General features: G+C 34.4%; 2 protein-coding genes across 2 annotated transcripts in view; one reads left to right on the forward strand and one right to left on the reverse strand.

Annotated features, from left to right (window-relative positions):
- Positions 1-4,895, forward strand: part of LOC133328973 (guanylate cyclase soluble subunit beta-1) — a 67,068-nt gene extending 62,173 nt beyond the window's left edge. The window contains exons 11-12 of the mRNA XM_061537477.1: positions 4,491-4,648; positions 4,838-4,895. Coding sequence (XP_061393461.1) covers positions 4,491-4,648; positions 4,838-4,895 — 216 coding nt within the window. The remainder of the gene's footprint in view (positions 1-4,490; positions 4,649-4,837) is intronic.
- A 57-nt stretch (positions 4,896-4,952) lies between these two features.
- LOC133328974 (uncharacterized) overlaps positions 4,953-12,439 on the reverse strand; it is a 60,150-nt gene continuing 52,663 nt past the window's right edge. The window contains exon 9 of the mRNA XM_061537478.1: positions 4,953-5,595. Coding sequence (XP_061393462.1) covers positions 4,953-5,595 — 643 coding nt within the window. The remainder of the gene's footprint in view (positions 5,596-12,439) is intronic.

Genomic DNA, 12,439 nt, shown 5'->3' on the forward strand with positions numbered 1-12,439 from the left:
TCAGCTCGTCTATAAAAGACTCCCTTCAGCTCGTCTATAAAAGACTCCCTTCAGGTCGTCTATGAAAGACTTCCTTCAGCTCGTCTATGAAAGACTCCCTTCAGCTCGTCTATGAAAGACTCCCTTCAGCTCGTCTATGAAAGACTCCCTTCAGCTCGTCTATGAAGGACTGCCTTCAGCTCGTCTATGAAAGACTTACTGCTTCAGCTCGTCTATGAAAGACTCCCTGCTTCAGCTCGTCTATGAAAGACTTCCTGCTTCAGCTCGTCTATGAAAGACTCCCTACAGCCCGTCTATGAAAGACTCCCTTCAGCTCGTCTATGAAAGACTCCCTTCAGCTCGTCTATGAAAGACTCCCTTCAGCTCGTCTATGAAAGACTCCCTTCAGCTCGTCTATGAAAAACTCTCTTCAGCTCGTCACTGAAATACTCCTTTCTCCTTCAGCTCGTCTGTGAAAGACTCCCTGCTTTTCATCTAAAAATACTCTCTTCAGCTCGTCTATGAAAGACTCCCTTTAACTCGTCTATAAAAACTCTCTCCACCTCGTATTTAAAAGGATCCCACATTCTCAAATCCCTATCACGCAAAGCCCCATACTATTTCTTCTATTTAAATGTTTATCTTCAATGTTTGTGTGTGTGTGTGTGTTTCGCACAAACACACTCTCACTCGTTAAGGTCTCAGCCACCCACACTGTGTCGGGAGGATTGTTATGAGCACCATAAGAACCATTGACCTCATTCCAGGTCATTACAAAATACAAAAAGGAAGGAAGCAACACTGAATGTCATCAGGGATGTGAATAGAACGCACACACTTACATACACTCCTTCTCAAAATTACCAGGAAGAGAGTAGGGTCTCCAAAATTGTGTCGTCTCGGGGATTCGTTTTTGGGGAAACTTTCATCGTTACACTTTTGAAAATATCGTTTAACACTTTTACGCCACATTAGACATAGATTAGATGGATGTACGTGATTGCAATTATCGCAAGATTTTGTCGTCGATGAGTTGGTGTTGTTCGTGCTGTTGTTGCGGTGGGAATGTAATGACATTGTGAACATGGTCAAGATGGCAAAACATTGGACCTTCGTGCAACAACATGCCTTGAAGATGTGCAATTACCCCGAAAAATGTTTTTGGTGATGAAATTTAGATGTCATGGTGCAGTGCGAAGTCGAGTAAGAGGAAGGGCCCTTTGCACTAACTGCAACAAATACACTCATGCACACACATACATGACGATCATTATATAGCAATTACATTGCGCTTCAAGTTTGTGGTGGTCCAAATATACATTCATTTTCTTGTGTTTACTTTCATTTGCAAAACTTTTGACCATTAATTAGTATTTGTGGTTCAAAGTTCTTGCCCATTCCCCCAACACTCCTTCGGTACTACTATTAAACAAAACCTACAACTTGTTTGTGGAAACATTATCATTACTTGTGGGTAATTTGTATCTTCCATTTAATGTTAAACTGATGAAATAAAGTTTGTCGGCGTTGTATGTTTGACCATTGGTTAACGCACACAGATACTCTCCAATACATATGTTAGTAATTTATGGTAGTATCTGATGACTACTTTGCAGTTTTATTGGAATGGTTTGCGGGATATTGTAACCAAAACGAGCAGCTAAAATACATTTTCACTTACTTTTCACAAAAGATGTAACATATTGAACCGGAAAGTAATAAAATCCAAAAAAAAGAATCAAGTAGAATAGAAGAAAAGAGTTATTGACCATTTTTGCTGACAGTTTAAAAAAAAATGTTTTCAGTTCGAGCAGAAGTGTTGGAAGTACTACTTGTGGTTTAAAAATATATGACTTCATGTATCCTTAAAAATATTATTAAAAAACGTGCAAATTGCTCAGTTAATCTTTGAAACATATTATATAAAAAAACTATGCATATAGCTCAGTTATTCCTTGAATAATATTATTTAAAAAATCTACGCCTATAGCTTAGTTAATCTATGAAAAATATTATGCTTCCTTATGCTTCTTAAAAAAATGTTGTTTAGGAAATCCTATGACTGATATGATCCTTAAAAAATATTGTTTTAAAACTCCTAAGACTCATATGATCCTTGAAAAAATATTGTTTAAAAATTCCTATGACTCATATGATCCTTGAAAAAAATATTGTTTAAACCAGTGAGCGGAGCAGTATAGTCGGACGGGCCGACCACGGAACTCTAACTTTCTGCGCATTTTTATTCGAGACTAGGCAATATTTCTGATATTTGCACCTTTTGCTCGATTAGAGGTCAACAGCAACTCTTCCTTATACTGACATATTTTCCGAATGTTACTAATATTCAGTCCCTTTAATTACTTGTCCATATTCCCCTCACCATGGAATGTGTTGTGATGTTCGGCTTATAATTGTAGCCTATAGATCGACTCTAAAAAAACAAAAAAAAAGTTTTCTATCCCCTTCTTCCAAAATTATTATCTGATCATCATCGAAAATTATAGGCGTTGTCCTTGACCATACCTGGATCCTCATGGAAAATTTCAAAGCGATCATTGCTATATTTCCGCCCTCTAGTGTGGTAATGGGTTACTAAATAATATCTGAATACGTAAGCATATGTAAATATTTAATTGTGTCTCCCACATCCGAGTACATACAACAATATAATTGGTATCAATTTAAAAGTCAACCTCTCCTCTTGGATATACTGTCAACATCTCGGGTCTATGTCCTTCAGGTATTGAATACTAATTTTGTAATTTTTCAGACAAAAGTCAGGGTCCATTTGACCCGCTAAATATCGACCGAGCTTTATCAAAAGAGGCTTATTGTTTGTCCCGATCCCCTTTTCCATGTAAAATTTCGCGATGTTCGGGCCATAATTGCGGCCTCTGGAGCGACCAGAAATTCAGACACAAATTAAATATTTGGTCCGTATCATTCCCTAAATATTAACCATCTTTACCAAAAACAATAGGGGTCTTCATTGGCCATCCTACATCCAAAATTTCGTGACGATTGGTCCATAACTGTGTCCTGTATCGTGTTTACAAATTATAATGGACAGATGGACGGACGGACACTCATGTCTAGATCGACTCAGCTAGTCGAGATATGATGATCGGTATACTTAAAGTGGGTCTAGGACCAATACTTCGCGGCGTTACAAACTCTTGGGACTGCACAAAGCTATAATATACCCTGACAACATAGTTGTGTAGGGTATAAAAATCCTACGACTCATACGATCCATAACTATGGCATGTATCGTATTTACAAATTATAATGGACAGAAGGAAGGACCGACGCACTCAGCTAGTCGAGATATGACGATCGGTATACATAAAAGTGGGTCTAGGACCAATATTTCGCTGCGTTACGAACTCTTGGGCCTGCACAAAGCATTAATACCTTAATAACATAGTTGTGTAGGGTATAAAAATCTCATGGCTCATACCATCCTTGAAAATATATTATTTAAAAAATCCACGCCTTATGTTAGGCCTTGAAAAAATATTCTTTAAAAAATCCACGCCTTATGTTAGGCCTTGAAAAAATATTCTTTAAAAAATCCACGCCTTATGTTAGGCCTTGAAAAAATATTCTTTAAAAAATCCACGCCTTATGTTAGGCCTTGAAAAAAATATTCTTTAAAAAATCCTCTCCTTATGTTAGGCCTTGAAAAAATATTCTTTAAAAAATCCACGCCTTATGTTAGGCCTTGAAAAAATATTCTTTAAAAAATCCACGCCTTGTGTTAGGCCTTGAAAAAATATTCTTTAAAAAATCCACGCCTTGAAAATATATTCGTTAAGCCTTGAAAAAATATTCTTTAAAAAATCCACGTCTTATGTTAGGCCTTGAAAAAATATTCTTTAAAATTCACTCCTTATATAGACCTTCACGCTTCATATAGTCCTTGAAAAATATTATTTAAAAAATGCCACGCCCTTTATAGACCTTGAAAAAATATTCTATTCATGCCTTAGATAGGCCTTATAAAATATTATTTAATTGATCTACGCCTTATATAGACCTTGAAAAAATATTCTTTATAAAATCCACACTTTTTATGATCATTTAAAAAAATATTCTTTAAAAAAAAGCAAACCTTATATGGTCATTGATAAAATATTCTTCAAAAAAAACCCACTCTTTATATGATCCTTGAAAAAATATTCGTTAAAAATATTCTTTTAAAAATCCATGCCTCATTTAGTCCTTGAAAAAATATTCTTTAGTTTCTGAAAATTGAATTCTTTAATAAATCCATATATCTGTGGTTGTTTCAAAATAAAATGCACCAGATTTTTCAAAGTATATATTATTTTATTGACACCAAATATTTATTTAAATAAATTCCATTTCAAAATTCTACTTATTGATTTAAGTATGGATACTATATTTTATGATGAACTTTTTTTTTATTTATTTATGTGTATGACTAGTTAGTATTTGGTTTCGTATTTTCACTTTCAAATTTTCTCTTCCTTGTGTTTTTTTAGCAAATCACAATTGGCATTCATTCGGGCGAGGTGGTGACCGGAGTCATTGGCAATCGTGTACCGCGTTATTGCTTATTCGGCAACACCGTTAATCTTACCAGTCGCACAGAAACCACAGGAGTACCGGGTCGCATTAATGTTAGTGAAGAAACCTACAGGTAAGTTCAGTCCAATTTTTGTAAAAAAAACTTCTGTTGATGTTGTTTTCTTCGTTTTGGCAAAGGCGGTAGAAAAAGTTTTGTTGTCTCCCTCATCGCGAAAACAAAAAAGAACATTTGGAGACAATGCGACAAGTGAATGATGGTATTACATTGAACTTTTGCTCTTTCTTTCGAAATCTTGTTAAGAAATGTCGTTAAACAAGAAAAAGTCGAACTTCGTGGTTTTTTGGCAAACGAAGAATGAAAATAACAAACAAACAAAACGGTTGAAAAAAAAACAATGGAAAAAATGCCAAGAAAATCAAAATAAAAAAGGTTTATCGATAATAATCACTGGAGTGGCATTATTGTCCTTCGCCTCCGCATTCTCCTCCTCCTGTTCATCATCAGTCGTTGAGGAGGTTGGTGGTAATTCGTCGATGGTTGTTGATTCTTCAACTTCAGTAATACTAATGGTTTGTAGTTGTTGGTCTAGTTCGGTTACTACTTGCTCAGCTTGTTCCACTAATGTAGTTGTAGTGCTAATGGTATCATCGGTGGTCGTAGTTGATAATTCCGTTGAAGTGTTTGCTGCATTGCTATCTTCAGTTGTGGTAACGGCATCCGTTACTTCTCCTTTTTCTTCTGCCTCTACTTCTGTGGTTTTAGCTGCCAAAGATGTTGTTGCTTCTGCCACTGTTTCTGTTGTTGTTGTCGGTCTGTCTTCTTCTTCGATTGGTTTAAGTACTTTGGCACTGGCTGTTGCCTTTTTAACGGGGTTTCTATTTTGGCCAGCCTTACTGGTGGTGGGAAAATCATCCGTATCGTCATTGTTTTTATCCTTATCTGGTCCTTCGATTTCTTCCATTAGATCGATGTAACGCTGTAAACGTCTTGGCAGCCGCAATGTATCAATGCCATCGGGCAATTGTCCATTATGCCGCAACAAATCACGTATACGACAACTGAAATGAGAAATAAAAAAAAAACAAAAGGGAGAAATATTAAAAAAGGGGTTAATATGTTGACACAGTTTGATATATTTAAAAAGTATGTCCTTAAATAAAATCCCTTAAAAATCCACGCCTTACTGATGGTCCTTAGAAAAATATTCTTTAAAAAATCCACGCCTGAGATGGTCATTGAAAAAATCTTCTTTAAAAATATTCGTTGGAAAAATATTCTTTAAAAATCCACGCCCTCCTGAAGGTCCCTAAAAAAATATTCTTTAAAAATCCATGTCATACTAAGGGTCCCTAATGAGCGTCCTTGAAAAAATGTTCTTTAAAAAATCCACGGCTCAGCCGGTCATTGAAAAAATATTCTTCAAACAATCCAGGCCTCAGTTTGGCATTGAAAAACCAGTAGCTATATCTAAATCTGAACCGATTTTCACGAAACTTGGCAGACATCATTCTCGATCTTATTCATAACTCTGTGCCAAATTTCGTACACAGCAAAAGATTTCCAGGGTATTTAGTGGACTATTTACTTAAAATCGGGCGAAGCTATATATGGAAGCTATATCTAAATCTGAACCGATTTTCACGAAATTTTGCGCACATCATTCTATACTTAATTTAGTACGCTGTGCCAAATTTCATGCAAATCGAAAGATATATAGGGACTTTGGTACACAATTAACCTTAAAACGGACGAAGATATCTATGGGAGCTATATCTAAATCTGAACCGATTTTCGCGAAACTTGGCAAACATCATTCTAGACCTTATTCATTACGCTGTGCCAAATTTCGTGCAAGTCAAAAGATTTCCAAGGACTTTAGTGGATTATTTACCTAAAATCGGGCGAAGCTGTATATGGGAGCTATATCTAAATCTGAACCGATTTTCGCGAAACTTTGCACACATCATTCTAGACCTTATTCATTACGCTGTGCCAATTTTCGTGCAAGTCAAAGATTTCCAACGAATTTAGTGGACTATTTTATTAAAATCGGGCGAAGCTATATATGGGGGCTATATCTAAATCTGAACCGATTTTCTCAAAACTTTTCACACATCATTCTAGACCTTATTTAGTACGTTGTGCAAAATTTCGTGCAAATCGAAAGATATATAGGAACTTTGGTGCACCATTTACCTTGAATCGGACGAAAATATATATGGGAGCTATATCTAAATCTTCCCAATCGTTTTCCCAATTTCAATATGGTTCGTCCTTGGGCCAAACAAATGAGCTGTGTCAAATTTCATCCAATTCGGACAAATGGACGGACGGACATACATAAATCGACTTAGAAAGTGATTCTATGCATATTCACAAAAGGAACCATGGGTCTATCTCGATTATTTTTGCCTGTTTCAAACATATGCACAAAGACATAATACCCTGTACCACAGTGTGGTGAAGGGTATAAAAATGGACGCCTTAGTTAAACATTCAAAAAAGATACTTTAAAAAATCGGCCATTCAGTTGGTCATTGAAAAAATATTTTGTAAAAAATCATTGAAAAAATATTCTTTAAAAAATTCACGCCTCAGATGGTCATTGACAACATCTTCTTGGACTAATTACACCACTCCATTAAATATTTTGTTTTGCAAATGTGCGTATTAGTAACGAAACAACGTATACGCCGTATGGAACAAATAATTTAAAGTGAGTATTAAAATAGTTTCTAGTCAAATTTTGTTCATGGAGCAATTTTGTTCAAGCCTATGTTTTGCACGTGCACATTTCAATAATTTCCAAAAACAGATGATGACCTCTTGACTTTGTTATCAAAATGTAATTTTACTTTCGCCCTTATAATGTAAACCTAGTTATCTCCATTTAGTATTCATTACATCTACGTTTATATTTCACATCTTTGACTTTCTATTGATTAGAAAGTTTCTACAAAAAGAGGATGTAACAAATTCGTTTTGCCAAAAAAAATCGAAAAGAGAAACTAGAACTCTGAATAAAGGAAACAGAAGCAAAAAAAAAAACAAAATTGAAAATAGAAAAGGAAATAACTTGTCGAATTTCATTATCGTATCGAAGAAGTTAACGGAAAACTAGTTACAATGGAACGACATTTAGATAAACGTGCTATATAATAACTTGTTCTCTCAAAATGGCTTACTTCCTTATTCAAAGTACGGAAGAAGAAATATCAGAAATTTACAATGTAAAATTTAATATATAAAAGTCAAGCAGCATGTTTTTTTCGCTTTCACTTTGTGGCAAAAATACACGCGCCACATTTGATTGAATGTTAAGCATTTAATGCCCTTCTTTTTCTCGGAGTAATCCCAGAAGTTTGCTTCTTGTTCTTTTTTGTTGTTTTCCTTGTGGTTTTATTTCATCTCTTAAGCAGTTTATTGAAATAATTTTGCGTATGCATAACAGATGATGATGACGATGATGAAGGGTGGGCAACAATGCGTTAATACTTTTAATACTCTCAGATTTATTCGTATTAAAGAAATTCCGTTTCACTCCTTTACATTCTGAAAAATTATTAAAGGCAAAAAGTTTTCTAATGAATTGAATACATGGAGAATGGTTTCAAGCGAAATGTATAATTAGGACCCCATATTATTATATGTATAATCATGTTTCCTATTCACGTTTGTCCCTCACAAAAATAACTCATTAACGGCCTGAACAAGTTTAGCCAATTTACCTGTTCATTTGCTACTGTTTGTGACCATTCATTTATAAAATTAGGTCTCCAATAGACCCTTGGGCCAATTTCATCACTACATTAAACTTGTTTGCTGTATTCCCAATATGCGTATTCGTAACGGCACAATGTATACGCCGTCTGGTACAAATGGCCTCCAATTCAATAACAAAAACAAAACCAATTACAATTTTTCTAAATAACTACCAAGAAAAATGCTGATTGGATTTTTATTAAGAGAACACATGGTTCCACGAAAAAAAAAATTATTAAAATAATTTTTTCCCATAAATATTATTTACTTCTGGCTGGCTGTATTTACACGAAAAACATGGGTGACACCATGCAGAAGCCAAAATCAAATTACACTGTGAATGTGTTTTTGTATTTTGTTTTGTTTTTAATTAAAAATAACATATATTTTCAACATTTGTATTTTTGGGAACAAAACAAAATATTTAATTAAATCAGGCGGAGACATATTTATATGTTGTAACCACATCGAATACGCAACAAACATATTTTTCTGGTTGCGTATACAAAATATTGTTAATTAAGCGGAATAAATATAGAATATATGCTGTTTATATTTGATTGCCAGATACGCCGGAAGGGTCAAAGGTTAACATAGAATTCAATATATGGATGAAAAGAGACATAATAAAGAAATTTGTATGGTTATGGAGTCTTTAATAGACGAGCTGAAGCAGGGACTCTGCGATACACCAGGACGTCTTATAAAGACGAAGGGAGTCTTTGATAGATGAGCTAAAACTGGGAGTCTTCTAAAACAACTTTAAGAAGGGGGAGAGGGGAAGAAGCTGAAGTAGGAAGATTTTCATAGAGGAGCTGATGTAGGGAGACTTTCATAGAGGAGTTGAAGGGACTATTTATAGACAAGCTGAAGGGAGAATTTATAGATGAGCTGATAGGAGGCTTTGTAGACGAAGTCCAGAGACTGGACAAGTGGAAGTGATCTATATAGAGTATTTGTAAGGAATCATATACGACAGTAATGGAGTATTCATAGACTATCTGTAAGGAATCTTTATAGAAAAGATGAGAATGCCTTTATAGATGAAATGAAGGGAATCGAGCTGAATGAATTGAAATGGATATTTTTAAAGGAGTAAGAGGGAGATATAATAATTGAACAGGTGGAAGTCTACTTTTGAGCTGAGAAAGCCTTTATAGACTAATTGAATGAAGGAAATCGTTCATAGACTGGAGGTGAAGTGTATTTTACAGTCTGAGAGTTTGATACTCAACGAATTTTATTAAACTAGTCGATGAGGGACTCAACATAAAGAACCTTTTCACCTCACGTATGGGACTCCTTGCAGAAAACGATAGAAGGCAAGGAGTCTTTTTATACCCTCCTCCATAAATTTTGTTTTCCTTTTTGTAACTCATCGAAATAATCATTTCCGACCCTATAAAGTATATATATATTGATCAGCGTAAAATTCTTTGACGATATAGCCATGTCCGTCTGTCTGTCCGGTCGTCTGTCTGTTGTAATCACTCTAGCCTCTAAACAAATTGGGATACATCGATAGAATCGGTCCACGTTTAGGCATAGCTCCCACATAAGGTTACCCCCCAAATTTCGGTATTTTGTTGCCTGTTACAAACATATGCACATAGACATAATACCCTGTACCACAGGGTGGTGAAGTTTATTGAAAAAATATTTTGTAAAAAATCATTGAAAAAAAATCCTTAAAAAATCCACGCGTCAGATGGTCATTGAAAACATCTTCTTGGACTAATTACACCACTCCAATAAATATTTTGTTGTGCCAATGTGCGTATTAGTAACGACACAACGTATACGCCGTATGGAACAAATAATTTAAAGTGAGTATTAAAATAGTTTCTAGTCAAATTTTGTTCATGGAGTTTTTTTACAAGCCTATGGTTTGAACGTGGACATTTCAATAATTTTCACCTCTGACCTCTTGATTTTGTTATCAAAATTTCGGTATTTTGGGGTTCTTGAGCGTGTTTTTCAACCGATTTCGGTGAAATTGCATACATTGGGTTCTTATTTGGTACCAAATATCTCCACTAAAAATTATAAATATAAGTCAATTTTTTGTGGTAGCCCCCATATAAGAGTACACCAAAATTTCGGTATTTTGAGGTTCTTGAGTACGTTTTTCAATCGAATTCACTGAAATTTGGTATTTTGTAGTCGTATATGGTAACAAATCTCTCTACCAAAAATTATTAATATTCACCCCCTTCCCATATAACCCCATTTTTATATTAAAATAGTTATTTTATTTGTTCCGCGTTTTGGGTTTGGTTCATAGACTCTGTTGTAATTACTTCACCTGCGGAGGATTTCGAGAACGTTGAACTATCGTCCACATTTAGGCCTAGCCCCCAAATAGTGATACCTACCGATTTTCGGTATTTTTAATATTAAGCGTAAAGAAATGTATTCTGATGCAAAAAGTTTCGCAATAGAGCTATATCTGCCCTCAATTAGGCATAGCACCTCAAATGTTCGGTTATTCCACCCAACCCGCCGAAATAAAACCTGTGTATATTGGTTAGGGTCTTATGTACCTGTGACCTTTTAATTGCAGTATTTTGGGGATGTTCCACCCTACCATGCGTCGTCAATATCGGACCACTTTCTGGGGTTTTTAGAAAAAATATCCATTAAAAATGTCTGAAATTTGAATTTGGTGTACATTGAATTTTCGGTATAGGTCCACTTTTGTGTTTTGTGTGTACCCTATATTTTTCAAAATGCTAGTATCTGACCACAAACTAAGTTTAAAAATAGTATTGTCTTTATCCTAATTCATACGATAGCTATACACTCACAGAGAAACGGGTAAAAATTTGGAATCGATTGAAATTTGAAATTTTGTAGGGACATTCTTGAATCAATGTAGATTCAAATTAAATCAACAAAAATTTTGACCCCGAGAATGGGGGGGTCCCCTTAACGCTTTTTTCACTTGTTTTTTTTTTTTTTTTTTTGACCTGCCAAAGGGATTCTTCATCGACTTCTCAGTTGAATCAGTTTGATACTCACGATTTTTTCTCGATAGATGATTGCATAAAGGCTATAAATATCGAAGACCTCCAAAGGTTTTTAGACTTCGGAAGTTCTCACCGAAGTTAGTGTATACAAAATACTCTATAGGCGTGAGGAAGGGGTCTTCATAGGCTGATGAGGGGGTAGAAGATCTAATAGTCTTACAAAAAATAGCCGAAATTGACTTCTAACAAAAGGGAATAAGTTCTTCTGAGTATGAACTATTTATTGAACATCACAGTACTCTAGGTGTAGAAGATTTCAAAGATTGTTCAAACTACCTTCTATTTACTAAAGACATCCAAATAATAATAATTGTAATAATAAACTCTGAAGAGAGTTATACTTTGTTAATTACAATGCGTTATAAAGCCGTTGAAAAAATATTCCTTAAGAAATATACGCCTCATATAGTTCTTAAAAAAATATGCTTTAGGAAATCTACGGTTCATATAGTTTTTGAAAAAATATTCTTTAAAAAATCTACGCCTCATGTAGTCCTTAAAAAAATATTCTTTAAAAAATCTAGCCTCATGTAGTCATTGAAAAATATTCTTTAAAAAATCTACGCCTCATGTAGTCATTGAAAAATATTCTTTAAGAAATCTACGCTTCATATAGTCTTTGAAAAAATATTCTTTCAGAAAACTACGCTTCATATAGTCTTTGAAGAAATATTCTTACAAAAATCGACGCCTTATATGGCCTATGAAAAAATATTTAAACAATCTACGCCTTATATGACCGTTGAAAACAATAGTATTTAAAAATCTACGCTTTATATGACTTTGAAAACAATATTCTTAAAAAAATCTACGCGTTAATGGACATTGAAAAAATTTCCTTTAAAAAATCAACACCTTATATGGGCTTTGAAAACAATATTCTTTAAAAAAAACTACGCCTTATATGGCCCTTGAAAAAAATTTTTAAACAATCTATGCCTTATATGGCCCTTTAAAAAAATATTCTTAAAAAATCTACGCGTTAATGGACCTTGAAAAAATTGTCTTTAAAAAATCAACGCCTCATATAGTCCTTGACAAAATATCCTTTAAAAAATCTACGCGTTAATGGACATTGAAAACATATTGTTTAAAAATCTACGCCCTATAT

Source organism: Musca vetustissima, unplaced genomic scaffold, assembly GCF_032173495.1.
Source record: "Musca vetustissima isolate MV318-11 ecotype Yass unplaced genomic scaffold, APGP_CSIRO_Mvet_v1 utg16177, whole genome shotgun sequence".
Taxonomy (NCBI): Eukaryota; Metazoa; Arthropoda; class Insecta; order Diptera; family Muscidae; genus Musca; species Musca vetustissima.